Below are 26,823 nucleotides of genomic sequence, written 5' to 3' on the forward strand. Positions count from 1 at the left end.
TTCATATTAGCTTTAATTATTCCAGAAACAAAAACATTTATTTCATAGTGGTGACTGTCCTCGCACATAATGTGCAATAACTTGTACATTGTGTGAAAGTTATTGCACAAAACACATTAAATCATATTTATATGATTTAACACAGAGCAATGAGAGAGCGAGATGGACGAGAGAAGCTGACAGAGAGGTAGGTCAGAAGAAGAGAGAGACACGGATCATCGATGTCTGCTGAGGCCCATCATTGTTATACATCTTAGATAAAAAAAAATTGTTGAAACCTGTTGTCCTTAATTAGATGGCCCCGTAGCAGCTGCCAGAGGGCAAGAGATGAAACAGGTTAAATCGAGGATGCGAGGGGTCCTTCTAAACATTTTTGGCCTTCGTGAGACAGCAAAGGTGTACAAGCCCTGCTGGGAGGGCAGAGAGCAGCCGACAGTCTTCTTTATAGAGGGGATGTAAAAGGTCAGCAGCTTTTGACTCAGGGTTTTCTTCCTGAGAACTCTCAGGATGTGCTTAGGATGTGCTTTTTTTTTTTTAGCAGCCACTGTAGAGTCAGCAGGCCAGGCCAGGGCACATAGAAAGTTAATGTAAAGGCACGAGGGCACATAAAACTATAAGAAAAACATAAACAACAAAATACATATATCTGGTTTGCAGAACGTCATTTCTAGAGATGTGCCTTAAAATTTGATCTGAAATGACTCGTTATTCGTCATTGATAAGATATTACAATATTTACTTCCCTTTACTGCCAAATGTGTTTCACGAATGACGCACCTCACGGTGTCCCCTAGTGGTGGCCCTGGTGCCATTCCCGAGTCAGTCCTTTATGAATTCATTTAAAGAAAGTGCTCCAAGTTAAATAATTATATAGCAAAGCAAACTTTTTTAAAATGAGAATGTGTGTTTTTCTAACATGATAAACTTCTATTATTATGAAGTTTAAACCAGAAAAAAGGAAAAAAAACTTTGTATTTTTTTAGCGTGAACAGCCGAAGGAGGGCAGTGTTTCACTCATACATACGTCTGACTCCTCTTTGCTTCGCTTTCTTCTTCATGTATCAGCCCCACCCAAAGAGGAAGTTGCCCCTAACCCCCCCCCCCCTCCCCAACACGTTAACTAACAATTTAAACGTACCTAATGAAAATTAAAACTGTAGACTAAAACAGCTTTAATTTTATTTACTGTAGAGACCTTCTTGTATACATGTATACGTGCCCACGCTAAACGTTTGTTTAATATAAGGTTTGAACATACGTTTTTTGTGTACTGTTTTATTTTGAAGGGTGCCACACCGGATGTGATGAGCTGCGTTACTTTCGTATTTGACATAGCCGTGAGTAAAAGGCGTAGCTAGTAAACACCACAGCAGACGTCCGAGGCTGAAAACACCGATTGATTAAACCCGTGCCCCGGTACATGCTAAGCCTACCGGTGTGTTTGGTTCTCCCGGTGCCGTCCGCGGTTGTCATAGTGACTGTCAGCCTCCAAAACACCAGAACTGTCGGGGCGTTAGCCAGCCAGCTAACAAGCTAGCATAGCCATCAAGACGTAGCAGCATCAGTCGCAGCTAGCATTAGCATTAGGAGCAGAAGACAAAGATGATAGCCCTTATCAACAAGCTGCTGGACTGGTTCAAGGCGCTCTTCTGGAAGGAGGAGATGGAACTGACCCTAGTTGGGCTGCAGTACTCGGGGAAGACGACCTTCGTTAATGTGATAGCGGTAAGGCTAATTTTTAACTGCTAGCAGATGTGCCAGCTGTCAGTTAGCATCTGGTTGCATCCATTGTTGTCCTGCAGCGGTGAGGTCAGCGTGACTCCAACAGGAGTCGATAAGGTGGTTGTTAAATCAGTTTCTGCACAGAGCTGCAGCCCGACTTCATGCCCCCCCGGTGATAGAAGCTGCTAAGGCTTCGCATGAAGCCCATGATCGAGCGATAATTTATGACAACTGCTTTTACATTTGCACCGGTGGACTTTGGACAGAAGTGAAGGCCACCCTTTGGGACTGGACTGTCATGCTTAGCCCTGTTATCAGGGCCGCTGTTGAGACTTTCATGTCTAGTGATGATGGGCGCCCCCCCAAACAGCCCAACCCGACCCTGCCCAGCTCATGTCACTGACCTACCCTGTCACACACTAGTCACCCCCCTGTCATACCTCATAAGCCTCCTGTCCTGCCCAGTAACATAGTTAATGATTGAGTGACCCACTAACATATATTGTCCTTAACTCAGTGAGGTTTCCTTGGTTGTCTTTTATTGATTTTTGACACTATTATTGATTATTCTTATGGCTCATATTCTTTTATTGATTCACCATCAGTTTTCTGTGTGACCGATATTAGATCTGCACAGGTTTTCACTTCTATTATCTTTGAGTCTGAAGATGCTTTATAAAATATGCTTTTTTCCCATAAATGCTCGTCTTTCCCTTAAAAAAACTAGGAGAACAATGTTCTGTTAAGTTTATATTTACAATTTATAGATGTTCTATGTAGTTTCACTGTAGTTTTTGTTTAGGTTTAGTGTTAGCTATGTTTGTTTGTTTGTTTGGGGGGGGTTCAACTTTTTGGAAGCCAACTTTTTGGCCTTCATGATTTCAGACTTTTCTGTGACCTGCTGATATTTTGCAGATTCAGATTTTCTTTCTACGAAACTATAACTGAAAACATATCAAAACAAAAATCAAGCTTCAATGGTGTTTTCATAACAACGAAAATGATTAAACTTTATAATGGCCATGCTGCTGTAGCTGGCTCTGAGCTGTGGATATCCTTATTTTTCATATATATATAGGTTCAAAGTAAGTGTTAAAATACAAAAGTAACACTTAGGATACTTCCTGTATGTTTTATTTTAGTGAGAACTCAATATTGTTTTTGTCTTTTCCAAAAGTCTTATTTATATTGTGGTTATCTGAACGGTTGATTCACACAAAGTGAGTAGCTAAACTTTCCAAATGAACTTTACCAGCCAGTGGATGATGTCAGAGTTACTCTCTGCACCTTTTATCATATAGTCTTTGTATAACTGTACGTTTCTTTGTGTTTTTCAGTCTGGTCAGTTCAGTGAAGACATGATTCCCACAGTCGGATTCAACATGAGGAAGATCACTAAAGGCAACGTCACCATCAAGGTCGATAGCTCCGTTTGCTGCCTTTGTCATGTGTGCTTTGTGGATTCTTTTTTTTTTTCAAATTAATTTGAAACAATAATCCATAAAACATGTATTTAGCATTATAAGGGTTACAAAACAGCTGGGGATTTTTGTTGTTTGTGTTGGGGGGGTAGGGGTGGGCGATAGAAACTATATACGATAGAAACGATATAAATTTGGCCAACGATAGAGATTTTGACTATATCGCTCTATTGCGATAGCACATGTTGATGATGTCATCAAGCTGCGCCTGTTTTGGTCGAAAGTATCGCAGCGGCTACAACCATTATCATCTGCAAATTATGGTGGGCGACAGTCATAGCAAAGAGATGAAGCACTTTTGAAATATGGGGAAAGCCAAAAACTGCGCTTCCTCCACTTCCGTAACATTGATTCATTAATGTTGAATTCTCTCGCAGCTGCTCTGTTCCCATGTTGTTGCAGTATATTAATGACTAACCTGGATGAATGATCTCAGTTGTTCTCCTGACTGAAGTTTGGACTGAAGTCCTCAATTTATAAATCATAGCAATCATTCTGGTACTTAGCGTTATACACTATATGTGTCTCAGCTATTTCAGTAACCCTTTAAAAACAGCAATTTTAACAAAAATAATGATATTGGTATTATTTTTACTTTTTTATCAATATTATTTCTTTTGCCTTTTAATTTGTAGTTTATATTAAATTTGTAGTTCTCACTTAGTTTCTTCTTCCTTGTGTTTGTAGCTGTGGGACATCGGCGGTCAGCCTCGGTTCAGGAGCATGTGGGAGCGTTACTGTCGAGGAGTCAGCGCTATCGTGTAAGTCCTGATTTCATTAACTGAGATATTCCTGACTATAGAACCTAAATGTAAAAATAAAAAGTGCAAGCCCTGAGCTGTAAAACTGCTGTGGGTATGAGTGGTCAGATTAATGAACACATGTTAGAAAAACCCTTGAAACTGATCTTTAGAAATGCAGGATTCTCATATTAACCCAGTTGTGTTGTTGAGATGTGACAGCGCTGCAGTGAATGTGGGTCAGATTTATGTAACAAGAAGCACCAACGTTGGTTTGCAAATGCAGCTGAGATGCAGTAACAGTGATACTGAAAGGCTCCCAAACATTTTCATCAACCTTGATATCTTAAAATGTGAAGTTAAGCAAATTTTATTTGTCAAGTTGATGACTTTTTACACAGGTTTTCCATATACTGTATATTAACCATGGACAGTCTTAGCAATTAGTCCTTTGTCATTTTGGAGTGTTTTAGTGACCGTGTTTAGATGAGACGATGGCGTTCTTAGTTAACAGCTAATGCAAGCAATACATAAACTGTCACATTTAACACAAAGATACCTGAGATGCCCGCTGTCCTGTATTATTAGCAGATCATTGAAATAATAGAATTACTGCTGAACAGATTTTTAGACTCTTAACTTCACATCAAGTCATGATATATGTCAAATAATTTCATTAAGGGCTGCTATAGGCACAAACAACAAAACATGGTCAAGAGGCTCATTTCAGACATTGGAATCAGTTGAAGCTCCTAATTATTCTTTCTGGACCTTGATTTTCCTCTAGTGGACCTTAGAGGAACAAGAATTTTTCTCCCAATATTGTGTTGACTATTTTTCAGCCCTCGACCTTCCCACTTAATTTTGTCTTGCTTTTTGTTTTTTCCTGTTGCAGTTACATGGTGGATGCAGCAGACCCAGAGAAGATTGAAGCCTCCAAGAATGAACTCCACAACCTGCTGGACAAACCGCAGCTGCAGGGGATTCCTGTAAGAACAACAACCCAACTGACCCAAGCAGAGCTGAGCTTTCCCACTGAGCCCGACTTACACAAACACAAAGCTGATAGTGACACATGACATTGATGCACAACATGAAATGGGAACCAGCTGAACCTAGCAGAAGCTAAACAGACAGAAGAGCAGTTATCAAGCCACTAGAGGAAATGAGGGGAGAGCACATTTAAGAAATAACCAGAGTTAACTGTTTGACTTAGATCAAGCTCAGGCCTTTTCCTTATTTACGCAGGTAGTCTGCTGTTTACAGCTGCCATTTAACAAGTAAAATTAAATATTGCAATATGTTCAGCTGATTTTTGTTTCACCTGCGTCTCCAGGTTTTGGTTCTGGGGAATAAGAGAGACCTACCAGGAGCTTTGGATGAGAAGGAGCTCATAGAGAGGATGTAAGTCCACGCCAACACGCTGAGTCTCACTTCTGACTCAGACCTGATGTTCCCCTGTGGAGTCGTTTGGTGCATTGGCTGTAGTATCATCACACTCAGTGTCCAAAATTAACTTTTTTCACTGAATGCCTAAAAAACATCCAGTGAGCAAACATTTTTTTCTCAAGGCAAAACAACCTTTTGACGTCACATATTTTTTTCTGTTTCTGTACACTTCCATACATCAATATTTGATGAATTCTAGCTCGAAAAACAAAGTTAAATTCAAAATCCTTCTGAGTGGAATACATTTTTCTTTGTGTTTGTTTCTTATCAGGAACCTGTCGGCAATCCAGGACAGAGAGATCTGCTGCTACTCCATCTCCTGCAAAGAGAAAGACAACATTGGTACAACACAAACACACACACATGCTCATAAATTTAAAAAAACGTATGTTCTTTGTGCATTAGCCCTAAAGTTATGTTCAGAACAGTTTTGTTATTTTGTGGAAACAAAACAAACACATCATTACATTTCCATGCCAAATTGAAGTTTCTGGCAAATAAGTCAAAACCAGCATAAACCTAAAGGTCAACCAGCAAAACACTCAGTGTCTGTTAAATTGCACAAACACGTGTACGCGTGTTTGGCTGATAACTTTTGTCTCTGGACGCAGTGAAATCCCTGAGAAACATTAATGAGACCACAGAGACAAGAGGTTTGTTCAGAACACAGATAGCAGATCCTTAACTTTGGTTTCCATTAAGACACGTGCTATGCATGCGTAAACCACAGAAACAATAGGTTGTGATGGTAAGCTGTTAAAAAATGGTTTGATTTTGTCACTTTAAATGAACGAGTAAATTTCATTCATCATTTAACAAGAATTTATGTGGACATCAAAGGATGTTGCAGTTGCTTTCATAGTGCTGTCGGGCTATTGAACAAAAGCACTATGAAAGAGTTTGTATAGACAATTATTACCAAAAAAGAATAGAAAAACTGTCAGTATTAATGAATATAATATATTAATTATAGATTTTCATATTTATTTTATCCATCCATCAATCCCTTCTCTCACATTTATCCAGTTCAGGGTCGCGGGGCCACTGGAGCCCATCTCAACTGTGTGAATGTGAGAAAAAGAAAGCTTTGACTTCTTATGAAAGCACATTGGGGACCTTATTTCTCACAGTCCCATTAGCATCCCTGTAATATGTCTGACACAAGTTTTTACATCTCAGTTATTAACTACGAAACATCAAGTGCTGAGAAGTATCATGAAACCAATTATTTCTTACTCGTTTTGTCAATGATATAGCAGTTGATGATGAGTCTGTTTATCAGGCTAAGGTGGAGTCAGAACAACAAAAGAAAACACATGTAGGAAGAAAGCGACTGGTGACTTCAGGCTGTAGGCGTTCAAAGACTCCAATATATTATAATCAAATATAATATATATTTGCACATTACCATATTCAGTACAAAGTTTCACCTTTAACTTCAGATTAAACACCATTATAATCAAAAGAAGGTTGATGGTCCCATCCACAGTCATTTATTTTTACCAGTATGGCTCATTTATGGGACATCCACACCCTTTCTGGCAACAGCCTGAATGGAGGAACTGGGGATGTAAAGTGGCTTGCAGATGAGCAGCTGTGGGCCGGCTGGAGCAGCTTAACCAGCTCACTCTGTATATGAGATTTGTCAGCTTAGAAGAGCTGAGCCATCAACAGTCTGAGCTTACATCATGGCCAGCCTGAAGGGTACACGGTTTTCAATTAGTGTTTACACATATAAAACTTGTTAAAGAAACGAGCTTCAAGCCAAGAGCTAAAACTGAAAGTTGCTCTTTACTTTCTTTTCTTCTCTGATTTCTGTTCACGCGCCTCTATGCAATGCTGACGTCACATCTCTCTCTGCAGACATCACTCTTCAGTGGTTGATCCAACACTCCAGGACTAAGAGGAGTTCCTGAGAAATGACACATTCCCAACAGTACAGGCCAAGCCCACCTACCCCAATACCCCCCAGCTATCCTCTCTGTCATCTACCCCTCTTAATACCGCCTAACCCCAGTTACCTGATCCCTCTACACCTTTGGATGCACTGATACCTCTTTGTTTTTTGATGAAGTATCATAGCAGGTTGAACACATAAGAAACCAAAGCAAAGCCACGGCTACAGAATTTCCCCGTGTGCACTGATGCAGCCAAAATCAGCACAAGCCCAAAATGGCCCAAACAAACAACCATTTTGTTTCAATAAGCAAACTTTGGGCTGCTTGCCTGCATCTGCAGAAGGATCTAGACGGTCCATTTCTGGTTCTTCAAAGCATTATTCAAAGAAGCATTATGTAGAGAACCGACCTGTATTGTTCATGTATGAAGGCAGACACATTAAAACCTGTAAGTACTGTGCATGATTGCATGGTAAAAGACGACTGACAGCAGGAAAAGTGGTATCTGTGCATCTTTACAGATTCGCACAACAGCCGCCATCATTACCTGATTTTAAACGATCAAATGTTTTTCAGCCATTTTTAGTCTTAATGATCAGGAGAAGCTGTTATTTTCGATTAATGGCCATAAAGACACATGTTAAGCATTATTAGCTGGTTAATGAGCGGCTGTTGTGTGCATCTTTCCTAAAGATTTCCCATGAGCCTTTTCAGCCCCCTCCAAATGCCATCACCACAAATCATTTATTTCTTCTCGTCTTTCTCCCATTTTCCCGTTCTACCTCCATATCTTCCATCCTTCATATAATCCTGAGAACCTCCTCTTCTTCCTCCTTCGTCTGTTGCAAACTGCTCCTCCACCGTATTCCCTCTCTGTTCCCTTTCTTTTCTTTTGGATGTTACCTTCGTTCTGTCCTTCCTGGTCACCAAGCCCCGCCCCTCGCCGTCTCCTCTCTCTCTCTTGCGGAGTGAGGAGTTAAATACCTTTTTATTGCACTGTTAATTTTGTTTTTTGTAAGATATTAATAATGAGAATAATGTTAATAATCTTATTGTGACATAACCTGATCTGTCCAGACTTAAGGAAATGGTACTTTAACTGAAGAAGTGTTTATGTTCATATCTCTGTAATAAGCTTTTTATTTTCTATTTGTTTTTTTGCTTCTTTTTTTTTTATTGTCGTTTTTTTTTTTACTTCATAAGTCGAATATGGTTGTCTAACTAGACTAGTGTTTACTGCTCTGAAATGTCTGCTGATTGGACAGCGGGGGTCATGTGATTACATGCAGCTATCACATCATGTTGGCCAAAATGAAACCGTGTAGTTTGCTTGACTTGGAGAAACCCTCACGTGTCAGATTTTTATTTTGAAGCTGATCAATTTACAAGTTTTTATACACATATTTATTCACCTTATTAATACCTCACATCAGATTTGACAACGTGTTATTTGTAATCACCACAAGATGGCATCATAAGTATCGCCCATATTTGTTCATCTGACTGCAAATATGGATAAAAAATTATTTGTCATTTTGTGCACAGAAAGGTCTGAAAATGATCAAATTCCATCGAATGAACATAAAGAACTAAAGTTTTCAGCAGAAACTGGACATAATTGCCAGTTTTTATTATTTTAAAATCCAAACAATATTCCTGTTCACTTTTTTAATATCCTGTTCATAATTAGAATTAAGTCATTATACAAATGAACTAAAATCAGGACCTGGTTAAGAAAGTTAAAAATTCAGTTTACTCTTTATTTCCAAGTTTGGATCACACGTTTTGGAAATGAGTCTTTCACATTTACTTGCATAGTTATATTTGTGTCTTTTTGGTCATAGCTTTGCATATTAAGTCTTGAAATTGATGCGTTTTCTACAAATCATGCACACATAAATGCACACATCGTTTCTTTTGACACTTGGGAGCCGTGAGCGTCTACATAAACTCTCTACAGCAAACGTTTGTGTATATATTGAAAACAACAAGAGGACTTTCTTTTGGGTGTTGCTGGTATCAAAATGATGCTACACAGATATCACTTTACTCTTATTTGTGTAATTTATATTTATATGTTCAGTTGGTGCTCAGTTAGCTGGACTTGACCTGCAGGCTAATGTTGAACCTTTAGGTGCCGAGGCACAGTGTTGACAAGTTATCATATAATTATGTCAGGTCACAGAAGGTGGTTGGAAGGCCTCTCTCCCAAAATGGTTTCCATAACGTAGCACTGGAACACGCTTAACATTAACATTGTTTAGGCATGCCACGTCACCCGTTTGTCTCATTTGGATTTCATTTTGGTCAACTCCTGTTGGATCACATGACATCCTGGTCCTGGCAGCAGCCAATCAGACAGGAAAAGGAAGAAGCATTACGTGTTTGTTCTGTAATTTGGTTGCTTTGCTTAAATGTGGTCAGACTGCTTTACACTGTCGCGACGAATAAGGTTAGTCTGCCTTAAGATTTTAGGTAAAGCCTGTGTTCCTGTGACACAAACAAATAGATCGGTAAATATTGTTGAAATTGGAAAAAAAAAACAGGATTCAAACAGCCCACTTTGCTAACATTTTCTTGGAAATCCAGCCAAACCTTTTTTTTAGATACCCTGCTAACAACCAGCAACACAAACTAATCTCAACACCTCTTGTAGCAGTGCAGTCACAGGAGGTCAAGTGGTTCTCTTAAAAGTGCTTGATTCGTCGAAAACATCAGTTTTAATTCAAAATATTCAATTTACAGTCTTAAATATCACCTTAAATGGTGATTGTTAAGAATGCTGTTGGCCCAGCTGAAAATCTCTAGAATGGAAGTTCCAACAATAAAAGATTGTGCTTCCAAGGAACTCCACAGATCACGGATCACGTATGCTTCCGAGAGGTTTGCTTGGTAGACGTATGACACTGAACTCTTAAAAATGCCGACTCAGGAAATCGAGATTGAATGTCAGAGGGTGCAAGATGCATGCTCCCACGCCAAAAAACTACGACTGAACTCTAGTTTTTAGCAACTCTGTTCAAAAGCCCTGAGAAAATTAGCTAAGCGCTCCGCACTGGAGGCTTGAGACAGTGCAGCCCTTTGAAGTTGAAATCCGAGCAACTCCGTGCAAAACTTAGAAGCATGTGAGGTTAAAGTTATACAGATATTATAATCAGTGGTATCGCTAAATCTGCAGTTTGGCCTTCTTTATCCCGACAGTGAAAAGCTGCTTATTTCTTAACAACCGCCCAGAGCCAGCGATCTGAAGGAGCTGTGTTCGTGAGCTGGCAGCCCCAGTAGGTGCAGCATTTTCATAACCAACCAATAGTAAGCACAACCAGCGCTAGAAAAGAGAAAACTGAATCTCCCTCAGCCTCAGAAAGCTCTGTTTGCTCTCCAGCTGCTCCAGGTTTCAGGTTCTGGTGTTTTCTGAACCAGACAACAGTTTCTGACTTTGTCCACTCGAGATCTATCAAGCCAGCAAAGTCTTTTCTTCTTTTTTTTTGGTTTAGTTATTGGAGCCATCAGACAGACTTATCTGCAGAGGGGAATTTACAGTAGAGTCTCTCCGTCTTTTACTTTTTATTTGGGAAAATGGACAGTCTATACCTGAGCAGTGGAGATTCATCGTTTCAGTTCCACCTCGGCTCGTAAACTCTGACATTCACCAGCCACTTTGACTAGTTTACCAGCCTGCCAAGAGTCCATTAAGACAGATCAGCACCATTCAACAACAGCTGTTGGTTCTTTTTTGTCCTTGTTATTCTGAATGTGTGAAACTTGAAATCCCCCTGCAGGTCTGCTCTGATTGGCTCTGGCCTCTTCTGTTTGCATGCTAAGGACAGGAATTATATATCTGTGAGACCTGATGATGTAAATGCATATTCTGGTGTAACTTTACCATAAAATGGCCTTAATCCAGTGTGTCAACTTGAGTATTACCGTCAGAAAAGTAATGCAAGTGCACAAGGGGAGATGAAGGTAAAACAGTGCAATAAAGTATTGACATGTGCTTAAATATTGTGTTTTTATGACTGAGGAGAATCACACAAAGCTTGCAGTGCTTTTCCTACAGGTGAATACACTGGAATATGGTCACTGGGATAGAAAGTTTGACCTGATTTTTGCTTTTTTTTGTTTTTTTTTTATATATGGCAGATAATCTAGTGAAGACCAGTGATCCTGCATGTGCAAAACAATTGTGCAGGATGTGTTGTAAAATGTTTCATGGTCATCCTGTGCGCTTGCGTTCAGAAAGCTGTCAAGATTTTTGCATAAATCAGCAGCAAAAACCTGAAAAATCCACACCCTAAAACATGTAAATAGTAACAGTGTTGCACTTTTCAAACCAAGCTTTTTGTTAATCTTTCAAAAATTACTGCAGATACGTGTGCACCCAGTACTGCAAATCCTCTTCATCAGGTTTATAATTTTACATTTTTTTTGCAACTTATTGAATTTATTATAAGTGAAACAGCTTTCACACCACTTCAACCACTTTAAGAGTTGACATTGCAACCTTCAAGAAAGAGAAACATACCAAAACAAAGTAAACTAAAATTCAGCGATGCCCTAAGGTTTTGGTTTTAAGTGAAGCCGACTCTAAAGAACAAAACGCGAAGCGTCTCTGCTCTGATGCTGACTGGATTCTTTGTGCTCATGCTGCTGATTCTGTTGTTTTGTGTGTCAGTTTGCACATGCAGGATGATCACAGTGAGACAGCCTGTCATTTTGAACCTGTTTGTACATTATTGGTTAATTAAGTTGATATAATGTGTTTTAATAGAAACATGCTTGTGTATGATACTATTAAAAATTAAAAACTATGGCGAAAAGTGATACATTACTTCTTTTTTTAACCACATTTTATTATATTTGTTTGTAGATAGATAGATCCAACTATAAATAAGTATCCATAGAGTAAGTAATCCTCTAGGTCTGCCTTGAGTTTGCTCACAGTACAATCAGACATTGTCTGAGCGAAGGTAATTAAATATCGAGCTTTAAGGGGAGCATTACTTTTTTCTTTATTTTGTAATTATTTATTAGCCTAAACAGGTACAAAATACGGCGTAACTGTAAAATTAAAAAACTTTTACTACACACTTGACTGAGAGCTTCAGACTATAAACAAACTGTCAAATTCAGAACTGACTGAGCCAATCAGGGAGCAGTATTGTCTGTGACATGTTGGAAGAAACCAGTATATCTGATGGAAAATCGATGTGAAATTGAGCTGCAGTATTACTGATGAGACAGCAGGGGGCAGTGTGTCATGTCAGTTAATGTGTCTAAAGTGTGTGTGTGTGTGTGTGTGTGTGTGTGTGTGTGTGTGTGTGTGTGTGTGTGTGTGTGTGTGTGTTAGGTCAGCTTTCGGGTCAAATTCAGACTAATTTGTCACTTGAGCAGCAGCAGCTGAGCTCAGCTGCTCTATGACAAGCATGATTGCAGTGAGGCTGAAGGCTGTGAGCTGCTCTGAGGCTGCAGACCACAGAGAAACAACCGAAAACAGCAGTCAGACAGCAGATGTTGGCACAACTGATGTGAAATGTATCTGCTGCTGTATTTGTACACTGAGACAGTTCCCACGATAAAATAAATGACTTGTGGTCAACACTCATTATAATTCCCAACACATTACAGGGCTGACATACTGGAGGTATCGGAGATTTATAGCAGTTAAGGTGATTAATGATTAAAAAGACATTAATGATTAATTCAGAGGAAAAATGTGAAATGGTGTAACTGCCAGAAGATGTTTTGTAGGTTTGTTGTAGTACCCTCTACTGCCACTAGGTGACGCCACTTACTGTTTAATAAGAGGGCAATAAAGGGAATTTTACTGGTAAATAGCTGCTGTCAATGGCAAACTAAGAAGTTAAACATCTTTATTTTTCTCTCTTTTTTACTTTAGTTTTGAATGATCGAAACTAACTGAAAGTCACTCACTTGACTTTCAGTGGACTAATGACAGCTAACGCTAGCTTTCCCATTAGAGCAGATGCATTCCTAAATATCTTATGTAGAAAATTCCTGTGTTAAGAGCGCAGACAACATAAAACATCTGGGTTGGAAAAATGAAGCCAACGAGGAAGTGCCTTAAACTTGCTTTCTATCCTTAACCCTGCATTCTCTGTGATGGCCAGCAGAGGGCGACTCCCCTGGTTGCAGACAGTTTTATAGACGTCTATGCTCATTGTCCTAAATAAACACTTTCCTTGCGAGATTATGGGTTCCAGCTCTAGTTTGAACATGAAGTTCATTTTATAAATTATTGTATGATGGATGGACATTCAACAAAGCTCTTAGTTTGAAGCATGTTGAATCCCTCCAGCACGGCCTCCCGAGGAATGTATGGTTGCATCACGCCAGCAACTCTCTTACCATTCAGGGTTTTATTTTGGTGGGTAAGTGACAGTTTAGAGGAGAGAAAAAGCAGTGTGGAGCTCCGTTTTCTCAGCGATTCAAAAGCAGACGGACAAAAAAAGCAGAAGAAAAGAAGCTGAAAGGGAAAAAAGGAAAACGCTGGTCATTTGGTCATTTGGTTGTGACGTGATCGCACTGATAAAAACTCCCAACTAAGTCTAACCTTATCCTCATTTCTCCTTCTCTGCATCCATCCATTCCTCTCTCCGCAGACCCTCCCTCCATTTTTTTCTCTGAGTTACTTGTCGACAAGTGGGCAAAACTTCTCTTTCATAGTGTGAAGTGTGCGTGTGTGTGTGTGCGTGTAACTACTTTTATACCAATCGACAAAGAAGCAGGCCTCACAGTTTCCTGTCTGCAGTACAAGGTGGTCCCACCAGTGTGTGTGTGTGTGTGTGTGTGTGGATGTATTTGTTTCCAGTGAGAGTCAACCCAGCTCTCCATCGGGGACCCCGTCCTTGTAGCCATGGCAACGGTATTCCCCTCCTCCTCTTAACTCCTTTCCTCATCAGTTTTCCCACAGAACAAAACCAACATTGTGCTCCTGGTTTTCTGTGTGTGTGTGTGTGTGTGTGTGTGTGTGTGTGTGTGTGTGTGTGTGTGTGTGTGTGTGTGTGTGCGCATGAGACATTCAGGTCAGATTAGTTTGTGTTCATTGAGCTTGGACTCGAAGACACACAAATGCACGCACACATCCTCACACATACACACTTGTTGCTCTTCATTCACTCGGCCTCATCTTGGCGATAAGAGGGCCAAGATTCACACACACTTTTCCAGAGAAGTTCTCCATATCAGTGGATTTCACACGGGGAGCGCGAGGTTGCCTTTTCAGATGCAAAGTAATGAGGACGACAGAGAAACCTTTTCATGTTGCATGCACCAAACCGATCGAGCATTTTTTATGTTTGTTTCCAAAACTCTAAATTTATGAGTCAGCTCAATACCTGAGAGTGATTAGTGACCAATAATGAACATTTGTCCTATCATGTGGAGCTTCTGAATTCTGCTGCAAACACTTATGTTTATGCTGTTTAAAAGGTCCACTGTGAGGGCTCAGAGCTTTATCATAAGCCGTATACACTGCTGGGCCAGAAAAAAAAGCATTGATATTTTATTGGCATGCATTCATGTTGGCATTGTTTAAATAAGCTCATGCAATGTCACAATATTTAATTCTCTCCAGTGTTTCTTTCATTTTTCACTGAGAGCTTGTATTGATAATAGCAGGGGTCAGATCACTGCTTCAAGCTTCTGCAGCGCGTCTCAAAGATTGTCAGCAGGGTTACGGTTACTCTGTCGACTGGTGGCCAGTCACTGTGTAAAAACACTGATATCTTACTAGCTGTGATAGATGCATCACTTCATCAGTGTTTCTTCTTCTTATCCAAGGATGCACATCACTCTGGAAGAGAGTAAATCATCAGACCTGGTGACCCTTCTGAATTACTCCAGAGTTCAGTCTTTCTGACAAGTCGAAGCCATTTTTTTTTTTATCATTAGCCATTCTTTGTCACATTATGTGTGAAAATGCTTTTGTTTTCACTTTGAGACAGAGCTGTGAGTTCTACTGTTGATTTGTTATCGTCTGATTTTCCTCAAACGTTTAAGTGATCATGTTTACTGAAGATTCTGGCATGTGATGGTTCACTGCATCCTTCCAGGTTTTAATAATGCTTTGGACCATTTTTAACCCTGCGTTACTAGTGTCAAACATCTGCTTAGTTTTTTACTTTGTAAATAATTTTATGCTCACCAAACACAGTAGCATCTTTTCTGACACCACAAGATTAGACGCCTTCAATGGACTGATGAATTTTGTTGTTTTGGTTTGGATTCATTTAAAGTAAATGTGGCCAAGCTAATGGGAGCCTGTGTTTTTGGATTAGAAGACTAAATATTAAGATATAAAGTACCAGGTGTGTGTGTGCGTGTGTGCGTGCGCGTGTGCGCGTGTGTGTATGAGGTTGCGTGCATAAAGGCCCCAACAGTGCTAGCACAGTTGAGAGGTCCAGTTTGGTGGAGCTGAGCCCAGCAGACACTGATCTGCTAAAACTCTGCATCTCAACATCTGGCAACCAAAGAGAAGTAATTCCCAACACCATCATCCAGATGAGTGTGATACAGGAAACATCCCACAGCTGTTATAAAGAAGGAAACTAGCCATAGTTTTTTAACACTGTACAGTAGGGTGTGTTGACATGATTTGTGGGGTCAAGGTCTCCCGATGAGTTTTATCCTTAGGATCTGTGTTTAAAGCAGTTTGAATTTGAATTCATTTATTTTAAAGGGACAGTGCAGTTTAACATAGTCCAAGTACAAAACATGAACTGATGTAACGCACATAAGTTTATAGCTATTGCTAATTTTCAACAATTGTCCCTTGTTGGGCTTACAATCAAACGATACATTTTATTTTATCCATTATTTTTAAAGATTGGTTATATAAGGACACCACAGGCTGAATTGTAGATGGTGCTGCTTGGGTCCAAACTGTCATCAATATGAAAAATGAGAGAATATGCAAATAAGATGACTAGTTGACTCATTTAGATGTGCCGTTAAGCAGGGGTAGGCAACTCCAGGCCTCGAGGGCCGGTGTCCTGCAGGTTTTAGAGCTCACCGTGGGTCAACACACCTGAATCAAATGATTAGTTTATTACCAGGCCTCTGGAGAACTTCAAGAAATGCGAGTCATTTAGCCCTTTAAATCAGCTGTGATGGATCAAGGACACATCTAAAACCTCCAGGACACCGGCACTCGAGGCCTGGAGTTGCCTACCCCTGCGTTAAGGTGTCTGCTGCCTCGCCAGGTGACTTAGCTGGTACGGTATAACTGCATCATCTGCACAAAGTTGGCAGTTAGCTTTTGGACAACTGGCAGGCAAATCATTTATAAACAAACTAAACAGCAATGGGACAAGAACAGATCCTTGGGGAAAACTCATTCTGTTTTCCAACATGGACGACTTTTCTTTATCAACCCTCACACACTGCTCTCTTTTGTGAAGATGGGACTCAAACCAATCAACTGCCTGCTTTGAAAAGTCAAATTTTATCAACTCGGAAAGAAGTATGTCATGGCTGACAGTGTCAAAAGCCTTTTTTAGGTCAAGGAACACTGCACCCACAACATTACCATTATCCAGATTACACTTAATATTTTCAACAAAATAGCAATTTGCCATTTCTGTGGAAAATTTTGGTCTAAAACCGAACTGCATTGGATGAATGAGCTGATTAGTCTCTAAGTAATCAATTAACTGTGCTGCCACAACCTTCTCAAGCACCTTCGAAATAATAAATGATCATAGTAATTGTTAGCATTACTATTATGACACATAATACAAACAGAAGATAAGCATTGGCAAAAAAGATAATTTATGATCAAAAACCAGATTACCTCATGAAGATGTGCAGAAATCGGTATTTGTCGGATGGGTGCTAATGTCATTAAATGTTAAAAAAAAAAAAAGTTGTAAAAGTCTTAGATATTCTTTTCCACTCGTATTTATTTACTTATGTTTTGTGTTAATTCTTCCAAAACCCAAAGATGTATTATTTATAATGACATAATCTTTACATTTTACTGCTAATCCTAGTTTGTTTGTTTTTCTGTGCTTTCTTTGAAAAATACTAACAGTTATTAAACTGATGGCAGGCTAATCATAATACACATGTAAGAGTATTATTGTCTCGGCTTGTCCACCATTGTGCTGCTAAAACAACAGAAAAGTTTTTACATTACAACTAAATCTGTGAACATGAGGTTACCGTCATGAAATCCCAAACTTTAGTTTAATCATATAAAAGAAAAAGAGGCTATAAACTGCATTTAGAAATGTAGCAGTAAAGACGCACCAACCTCGACTACCGATGTGGGGCTCGAACCTGTGACCTTCCTGTTATGCAACTGCAGCCAGTAGTTGGTTCCCATCCAGTCTGTCCCAGTGACACTTTCGCATGACCAATGGAGGTCTAGTCGCCCCTGTGTGTGCGTTCATTAGTGAACAGAGGCGGTTTGTTCACCAGTTTGGATCACAGGGGCGAGCTCTCATCACTGCTAATGAGAACAACATCTCCAGCCTCCTGAAACACTCTGTTCCTCCAACTCTGACTCAGTCTCTCTCTCACTCTCCCTGTTTCTCCACCTCGTTCCACTCTTTCATCCACGATTCATAAGCAGATTTTAGAGGTGCTCAAATTACATAAACGTACCAAATTACATAAAGTTCAGCACCTCAAGTCTCCTTTTTTATTGGATCAGATATGGTGCAGTCCTGACTCAGAAAGCTGGATTGGGTGCTTACGATCCTAATCGACAGTTTTGTAATTTACACATACATGTGATGAACTCTTATTTTTTTAGAAGCATTCCCCCTTTACATGTTAAATAGAGTTCACAGCCAATATTTAATCCAACTTTAAGAAGCTTTGAAAAAACAAAACATATTTTAAAAATTACAGCTTCTTTTGTAATGAAGTTGGGTTGATTAGATCACTATGGATGATGTGTGCCCTTACATATAGCCTATTTTGGTGGGGTTTTATCCTCCGTCTTTGTGTCCGTTTGTCCGTCTACAGGACGTTTACATTTTTAAATAACCTTCATTGGTTGCTCGGAGTAACCAGGCAAAGACAGGGCAGGAAAGACGCTCACACAGATTACAAAAGTTTGAGTTTCGAGATTAACAGAAGTGTGTGTGTGTGTGTGTGTGTGTGTGTGTGTGTGTGTGTGTGTGTGTGTGTGTGTGTGTGTGAGGGAGAATTTGGGCTTGTATCCCATGGAGACAGGACAGTAGTGAGGTCATTGACATGCAGAGCAGCAGCGGCTCTGCTGAAGGAAAATCCTCCTCACTATTAGACTCTTCTCAGAGAGAGGATCCCTGTACTCCATTTAAAACAGCATGTTGGACAAATGCTTTAAAAGCTTTAATGAAACCCTCAAACCAAGAACTCAGAGAGGAACCAAGAAGCTACAATTAGGACCTTTAAATTCTCCACAGAGTGAAATTCATACCTGTTTCATTCATTTATATTTACCAAAATACGAAGATTTTCTATGAAAACCAATCAAAGAATGCATAAATGATTTGACACATACATAAATGTATTACTAATTTGAGCTAAAGTGATGAGTCATTTCACTTTTTACTTGATTATTTGGCTGTTACAGCGCATATATGGGATTTGTTGCTTTTATTTGCTTCACATTGTATAAATTTTAATGTTTAGTTAAAAGAAAATCCTAAACTTGGAAGGACTTGAGTTTTTTCAGTGTTGAAATTTTAAAACAGCTGTTGAATCCCAACAAGAATGAAAAACAGGTTCACTGACTGAACGCTAAATTTAAGAATTCTACAGCCGTGATCTTCAACAGACCTGTGAATATTACATGTAAGTTGATGTTTCTGAAATTTAGCATCACGAAAAAACACCTCGACCAGTCAGAGTCTGTGAAACCAACAGCATGTTGCAAGAAAAAGGACACGGTTAAAAAGGGAAGTGAGAAGGACCTCAAACAGGCTTTCTGACAACTGTGGAAACAACAAGATGGATTTTCAGCTGCTGGACGAGGCTCTGGAAACTACCTCTCTCTTTTTAATCTTCTCAGGACCTTATAGTTGTAGTTCTCAGGACCTTCTCAGGAAGGTCCTGCAACATACAGCAGGGGAAGAACAGTACATTTGTATTTTGTAAAGTCCTGTTTTAAAAGCTTTGTTGCCCTGTCAGCAGTAATGTTGTCTTTCCACTTGTTCCCAGATCTTACAGTTTCTCCAGTGTGTTCACACTTATTTAATTGCTCTATGCCTCATCTTATTGAGTTTACGGGACAGCAAACCTTGTATAATATAAAACAGCGGTCTCCAACCTTTTTTGCGCCACGGACCGGTTTATGCCCGACAATATTTTCACGGACCGGCCTTTAAGGTGTCGCGGATAAATACAACAAAATAAAACTAGTACCGGTACCGAAAAAAAGAAAATTTATTCATAACACAGTGAAAAGACCCAGGAAAACCAAGTAAACGATAACAAAATAACGCTGGAAACAGATAAAAACCCTGAAAACTACATTTCACACCTGAGCCTCATCTCTCGCGGCCCGGCACCAAACGACTCACAGACCGGTACCGGTCCGAGGCCCGGAGGTTGGGGACCGCTGATATAAAACACAATCTACAGCAGTTTAAAGTTTACATTTTTGTGGTTTTGGTTAGATATATTATGTCAAATGAACTGAAGTCAATATGGAAAATCACATTTATTTTTGCAACATGAAGAATGAGTCTATGAAAGAACAAGTGGTGGTGCTGTCACTCCAAAAAGAAACCTGCAGCACCCACCAGGTGGTGTTTTAGTCTGTTTCCTATAGTGTGACATATTTAAAAAGCACTGGCTAAATTACCAGACTTTGCTTTCCAGCTGCACGGATTCAAAAGTTCAAACAAACTGTGAGAGATAAACTCTTGTAGCATAACTGTTGTTCCACCTGCTGTTGGTAAAGTTGTATTTTACAGATTCATGAAACAGACTTGAGGAATTTTTCAATTCAGTTTTATTTATATAACACCAAATCACGACAACAGTCACCTCAAGGAGCTTTATATTGTAAGTTAAAGACCCTGCAATGATACAGAGAAATTTCCAGAAGAAATTCTAATTTACATGCAGGTGGCTGCAGGAAGCAAACCTGTGAGTTTCTACTGGTAAAGTTGCTTATTGTGAAAGGATTCCAGTCTCCATTTGATGGCATCACAAGAACAAACTAAGTGTAGATTTAGATTCTCTCTAACAAACATAAAGTACAACTCAAATAATTTCTTGAAACGACCACGGTAACGTTTAAACTCCTGGATGCAGCTGAATTTCATCATCCTCTCGTTGCTTAGCCAACCCTTGGTGAATCCAAAACTTTCTTTTTCATTTATCAAAAAAACACGACTCCAACAACTGCTCATCAGTAGCACGACGACATGGAAAAGACCAAAAAGAAAGAAGTATAAATGGTATTTAATCTTTCACTTTATCAAACTTTATCATTTCAATTTTTGATGTGGTGCAACAGTTTCTACCTTTGTTTCTAATGTTCATCCACATTTCTCTTCTGTTCTAACAGATAACACAAAATTATGGCACCAAATATCAAATTCCAGAGCTTGGACCGAGGTATTGAAACAAACTGTCAGCTTTTAGCAATTTAAATGTTGAGTTCGAAACTCTCTGTAACATAGTTTTGGTACCAATCTAATAGCAGTCATACTACTGAGGAGTCAAAACATTATCACCACCTGCCTAGCTGCACTCCACAGACGGAGTTATACTCTGTTACAGACATGGACACATGAGTCCATGAAATCACAGACACAAAGTGGCATGTAGAGCTTCTCCCACTCTGTATCTGAAGACAACTTTACGTCATTTAGACCCAAGCAGAGTGTAGTATACTTCTTTATACTTCTTCCTACAAGGTTTCAATGACTCTCCAACTCATCTGTGCGGCCATGGTAATTTCTTCCATATCAAATGTGTAGTAACATCTTTTTACCACATATTAGACCTTGTTACCACAAAGTCAACTTGATTAACATCATCGGTGTCAACAATTGTGAGTTGTAGCAGAGCAGATCTTTTTTTCCCTCCAGGTTTAATTTGCAGATTTGAAATAGTGACTAAAAAGCACTTGTTTAAAGGCTGTTCTGCAAATCTTAAAATAAGGCAGTCAACATTTTGCAAAGTTAGTATGACTAGTTTTTACTGGCACTTAGAGCCCTTTTCCACTAGTACGGATCTGCTCTGTTCAGTTTAACTCGGTGTTTAGGGTTTCCCCTGGCGTGTGGTATTAACAGGTACCAGGTATTTTTTAGTATCTACTTGGCTGCCGTTCCAAGTCCAATCCAAAAAACGTGATGTCAACAGACTATACCCCACCAATTGGCTAGTCAATGCCATCACTCAGCGAGTCACGAGAGTGAAACCCAGCCATTTTTGAAACCCAGCAACGAGGGAAACGGCTCCACAGAAAACAACACCATGGTCCCGGAGTCTGACAACAACTTTTAAACTGAGCAGCAGGTATACCATCGCCCCAACACCCTGTTTGTTTCACATCCAAGTGTCATCACGGGACTGCATTGCTATACAGACCCTACACACACTAGGGAGTACCCAATTGTAATGGAAAATAACCAAAAACCGAGTCGAGTCGACTGGGTATTAGTGGAAAAGGGCTTTTACAGTCAGGGCTCTGGGCAGGGAAACAATAAGGCACCATCTGCTGAGCCAATGGTCAGAAATTCATCATGGTGACATCAAATATTACAAATGCATTCTTGTGACATACAAAAAACTAATAACTCATTTACTGCCATACAAATATGTAATTAGTTACACATCTAGCATTAAAAATAAGCTACATTCATGGTTCTCTTTCTTCTTTTGTCCTAGTTGTTTGAGATTGACGGTCTGAGTGAAAGCACTGTGTTAAATACAGATTACATCTCTTAAAACTACACAGCGGAACCTCCTGTACAAACAGAGCACCTCAGTATTGAGAGGGTGAGAGTCCTGTTCAAAAACTCTTCAGATATCCTCCTCGTTTCACCACTTTCTTCATCTTATTGCTTCAGGGTGGGTTTGTGGCCTCACGAAGCACCACATCCTTTCCCAAAACAGAACCCATAGAAATAACTTTAAACACATCCTGATTTTCCTTCCACAAGTGCATATTATGCATATATGAGCTGCACAGTTCAATAAAATTCTTCCCTGGTTGTTGCTGAACAGATGCTGCAAACATTGCTGAAAGGCAGCACTGCACTGGAGGCAGAAATAATCTAACCTGAACCCTTTCTTTAAATTGTAGATGATGCAAAAATGTAGAAGCAAAAACTCTCAAGATAAATGGTAAATGTTTGTTGTCAACTTTTAGGAATTTCCATTGATTTCCATCAAAGTTCTTGGAATTTTCTGGTTTTCAAAGAAAAATAGTTTTAAGGTCTAAACTTATTTACTTTTGGTTGAAACGTTCAAACATTTCTAAAAGCATTTTTAAACACTTACTCTGTACACAAAGAGCAAAGTTATGTGAATATGAGCCGCTCATCATCCCACCCATAAACGAACTGTTCCAAAGTTTGTTTGGGACCAGGATAAAACCACCTGTAAAGGTCCTTGTTGTGTTTGTTCATCACTGTAGTCACACCCAGATAATTCATATTGAGAATCAGATTTAACTGCATTAAAAAGTGCAGGTGTGAGTGCACTCTAAATTAAATTTGGGAAGCTAAAGTTAACCCTCTGTACATTAGCATTATTTTTCCACTGGAGAAACTAACATGCAAACACGAACTAGTTCATAGCCGGAAACTGTTGATAAAGAAAAAGTAAAATGCAGTGACCAGGGTAACTTGTATCCCATTTTACAGGAAAGGATTTCACAGGATTATTTCTGCCTCAACAGCAACATTTGTTTAACTAATGTGAAGCTGTTTCGGGCTGGTCTGTGTCAATGAAATGTTTCAGTTCAATCAGTTCCAGAAGTTTTTCATTTTATATTTAAGCATATATTAAAATGTCATAATTTCAAATTTATGCTCAGCCCAGTTCACCTCTTATGACAGCAGGAAACTTCTATGCTTTGCACCAAACTAATGTTGCATATAAATGAGTTTAAATTAATGTTCCAAAAAAACACAACGAACTCGAGCCTCACAGCATCGATCTAAGGAGCGTAACCAAGGAAGACTTTCAAGACATTTCCATATATTGTGCAGCAGGAGGCCAGAGAGATGAGTTCTTTCAGAGTCCTGAAACAGGCTCCTGCATTTATAACAACTGGTTGTGCAAGTACACCATCTTCTTCTAATCTTGCTACAGATTAAACATTACTTCCTGCACTGACAGGAAGCTGAAGGGGGTAACTCTGAGTCCACATGGGAGTATCATACAAACGATATTCCGGTAGAAGAGAAGAGAACAGACAGAAAGTTGAAAAATATTTTCAAAATAGGGAAAAATGGAAAGAACGTGTAGAAGGAGACGATGGGTATACAGGTAATGTTGTAGAAAGGAGCAAAGGAGGAAAGACTAAGAGAAGAAGAGATGATCTACAGTCAGAGACAGACTTGTTGCTCTAGCTAGAGATGGACAAAATGGCTGACGTGTCTTTAGCCTTATCAAAGAAGATGGACGTCTCATTGGCCCCCTTGAGTTTGACCTGGGGAGGTCCTGGAGAGCCTTGGGCTCCGGTTGGCTGACACTCCTGACAGCAGCAGCAGCAGCAGTCCATAAAGGCTTGGCCAAGAGCCTGAAATGCAGACGGTGCACAGCTTTGGTAAGTGACAACTATACGCACAAAATCAAACACAATACTCCAGAGGACCAATATGCAAGGAATTCAACCTTTTCAACCATCTGCCATTTCTCTAAATGGGTAATGGACAGCAGGTGGTGAATTCTCTGCTTGGAAAAAGGCTTCAGCTGTACAGACGTCTTTGAGAAAACACCGTATAGCTCAGTGGCAACCTACCTTACACAGGCACAGCAGCAGCACCGGCGTCACTGATGACTTGAAGAACAACAGGAAGTGATGTAACAGCACCAGCATGGTGGCAGTGTCTTCGGAGACGGTGATGTGCGTGTAGGCCAGCGTGATGTTGCAGACATGCTCGGGGAGAGCACACACGCCATACACAACAGCTAGAGCTAGTAGAGTGCAGTTCAGCTGTCGCTCCAAGGTTTGGTGTTGTTGACGCTTCTGGTTGGAGCGTTCGTCGAGGTTACGCTGCTTTTGGGTGGCGCTGGAGTCGCTGTTGACATTCCGGGTGGCCATTTGGCAAAGGATGGTGAAGAGGACAGGGAGGCAGAAGTAGCAGCCAAAACACCACCACATACGACCCTGAAGCACAGAGGTCAAAACAGTAAGAGCTGAAGGAGGAGAACTTTGGGAACATTCTGCTTTTGTCTGGGCAAAAAAAAGCCACAACAGCTTTTCTCCACAGCTAAATTGCCCTTTCAGGAACTCAGATCTTTCTGCTTTTACCTAAAATGTTCTGGACAGAAAACTAAATGTGGTTTCATTTATGACCTCTGAGCCAACCTGTGTGATGAAGCTGCTCCTCTGAGACAAACCCATGATATCTCTGTCCTTACTAAATCCTTACTCATTAATTCAATAAACCAGAAAACAAACAGAAATGCTTCATTTTTTTTACTTTCATTTGAGCTCCTACTGGTGCTCTTTTGACAGTGTCCAACTGGTGTCCATTTCTTCAGTGCTAGTGTACACAACATGTGGACGGCCACCAGTTAAAGGGAGAAGCACCATTATATAAGATCTAAGTCCAGATTTACATGTTCCATGTCACCTAATCAACACACGGATACTATGTGTTGGTCAGTTCAGTGCGTGCGTCTGCTTTGGTCTCACCTGGTGATACCTGAGCAGCAGGGAGTGAAGGGAATCAGGCAGGTAGAGGGACAGAGGAGAGGAGGGCGTAATGGTGCAAGAGTCGACCAGCCGGCCGGTGGATGGAGACACGGCCTGGCTGAGCTGCCATAGGAAGATTTCAGGGCTGGACAGCAGCAGAGCTGAGAGCCACACCAGCACCATCTTCATCAGCACTGAGCGACAGCGCTCCACCCGCCGAGCCTTTGGCTGGGAGGACGAGGTGGCAGCGTGGAAGCGATCGATACCCAGAGCACACAAAGTGAAGGAGGTGATGCCCAGAGACACAACCTGCAGGGAAGAGGAGGGTAACAGCAGCAGTAAGTCAATGTGGCCATTCTCATCAGAGAAGGAAACTGTGCCAAAAAGTAAAAGTTAAACAGTTTACAGTAAAACTGCTAAATCCTCTTTTATTGAGTTCATGTTGCTATTTCTGAAATCAGTCTATTACCTTATCTCACGTAGCTCACCTGATGAAAAAGATTCAGTATGTCACATGTTCAAGTCCATATCATAAATATATATGATGAGAGGCATGGTTACTATGACATCACCAATAGGCTATGAAGCCTCAAGCTGAGCGTTTTGATTGTCTCCATCCTGGTGCTTTGCAAACAAGCTAACTGGGCCTAATGTTGAAACAGAGGACAGGCTCAGTGGCTAATGACTTCTCATGGAGCATAACCAACAGATCATCTCTTCTAAATCTAACACTGATCATAATGAACAGCATCAGTATTCTGTTTTATTTAGTCACCCTGGAATTGTCAATAGACCCCATTAAGTCATATGGAAAATGTTTACTGAGGTCAAAGTGTAAGACAGCTGAGGATTGTTTTCCCATATGCTTCTATACAAAATAGTCTTTTTGTTAATGTTATACTGTTAATATATCATAATGTATTAACAGTTCATATATCTGTGTGTAGTTTGCATGTTCTCCCCGTGTTTGCGGTGGTTCTCTTCGGGTACTCTGGCTTCCTCCCACAGTCCAAAGACATGCAGTTATTGGGGTCAATTGGTGATGTTAAACTGTCCATAGATATAAATGTGAGTGTCGGATGGAAACACAATGGCATCTCTGTGCCTCTGTGATGTGAGTAGCATAGATTTGAACAATGAGTGTACCTACAACAGCAATCAGTACCTCCAAAGCTGCTTGATTCTATAGACGATGGACAAAGAGCCGGCAGTGTCGGCCATAGGAAGGCACTTAATCATACAAACGCATTTTCATCTCCAAGTTGTTTTTGTTTAACTGCAAGCTGTAGCAGGAAGTTGTAGAGCAAATCTTAACCACACTGTTTCCTATGACCATTCCAACCATTTTCTGTGTGATGGACCAAAAAACTGATACTCTAGTAGTGTAATATATGTAATATGCAGTTGTTTGGGTGTTTCAAAGAGCCAGCGAGCACATTTCAGTCTGGCTGTCCTGCAGCACCATCTTTAATTAGTTTACTAATAAAGCTGCCAGTAAACTAATCTAGTAACAGACTTACATTTTGGACAATCAGTAACAAAATAACATAAAAACATGAATCACTCACAAGGTCTTAAATAATCAGGCCCCATCTTATCTTAATGAGCTTGTAGTACCATATCACCCTATTAGAGCACTTCGCTCTCGCTCTGCAGGCCTACTTGTTGTTCCTAGAGTATTTAAAAGTAGAATG

At 40.1% G+C, this 26,823-nt stretch overlaps 2 protein-coding genes across 4 annotated transcripts in view; one reads left to right on the forward strand and one right to left on the reverse strand.

The window, feature by feature from the left end:
- Positions 1–1,295: 1,295 nt before the first annotated feature.
- On the forward strand, positions 1,296–12,111 carry LOC102295188 (ADP-ribosylation factor-like protein 8A). Of its 3 annotated transcripts, XM_005936566.3 has the most exons (7): positions 1,298–1,725; positions 3,060–3,140; positions 3,891–3,964; positions 4,839–4,932; positions 5,280–5,347; positions 5,664–5,734; positions 7,256–12,111. In XM_005936566.3, exons 1-7 carry the CDS (start codon positions 1,603–1,605, stop codon positions 7,306–7,308), a joined length of 564 nt encoding a protein of 187 aa, XP_005936628.1. In that variant the 5' UTR covers positions 1,298–1,602; the 3' UTR covers positions 7,309–12,111. The 3 variants fall into 3 exon arrangements, with proteins under 3 accessions (XP_042082342.1, XP_042082343.1, XP_005936628.1); XM_042226408.1 differs by lacking the exon at positions 7,256–12,111 and having other exon boundaries at positions 1,296–1,725; positions 5,664–7,249; XM_042226409.1 differs by lacking the exons at positions 5,280–5,347; positions 7,256–12,111 and having other exon boundaries at positions 1,296–1,725; positions 5,664–7,249.
- Positions 12,112–20,240: 8,129 nt separating this feature from the next.
- LOC102294886 (G-protein coupled receptor 37-like 1) overlaps positions 20,241–26,823 on the reverse strand; it is an 8,547-nt gene continuing 1,964 nt past the window's right edge. The window contains exons 2-4 of the mRNA XM_005936563.3: positions 25,130–25,438; positions 24,230–24,598; positions 20,241–24,007 (exon numbers count right to left, since the gene is read on the reverse strand). Of these exons, the coding sequence (XP_005936625.1) occupies positions 23,834–24,007; positions 24,230–24,598; positions 25,130–25,438 (852 nt within the window). The 3' untranslated portion in view covers positions 20,241–23,833. The remainder of the gene's footprint in view (positions 24,008–24,229; positions 24,599–25,129; positions 25,439–26,823) is intronic.

This window comes from Haplochromis burtoni, unplaced genomic scaffold (assembly GCF_018398535.1).
Source record: "Haplochromis burtoni strain Fernald_Lab_line unplaced genomic scaffold, NCSU_Asbu1 Contig_211, whole genome shotgun sequence".
NCBI classification, from domain to species: domain Eukaryota; kingdom Metazoa; phylum Chordata; class Actinopteri; order Cichliformes; family Cichlidae; genus Haplochromis; species Haplochromis burtoni.

What these genes read in the sequence shown, in the direction of transcription:
- LOC102295188 (XM_042226408.1), top strand. Translation starts at nt 1,603, where the DNA reads ATGATAGCCCTTATCAACAAGCTGCTGGACTGGTTCAAGGCGCTCTTC. An exon ending in AAGGCAACGTCACCATCAAG is followed by an intron (nt 3,141 to 3,890) that starts GTCGATAGCTCC and finishes TTGTGTTTGTAG; the next exon opens with CTGTGGGACATCGGCGGTCA. An exon ending in CGAGGAGTCAGCGCTATCGT is followed by an intron (nt 3,965 to 4,838) that starts GTAAGTCCTGAT and finishes TTCCTGTTGCAG; the next exon opens with TTACATGGTGGATGCAGCAG.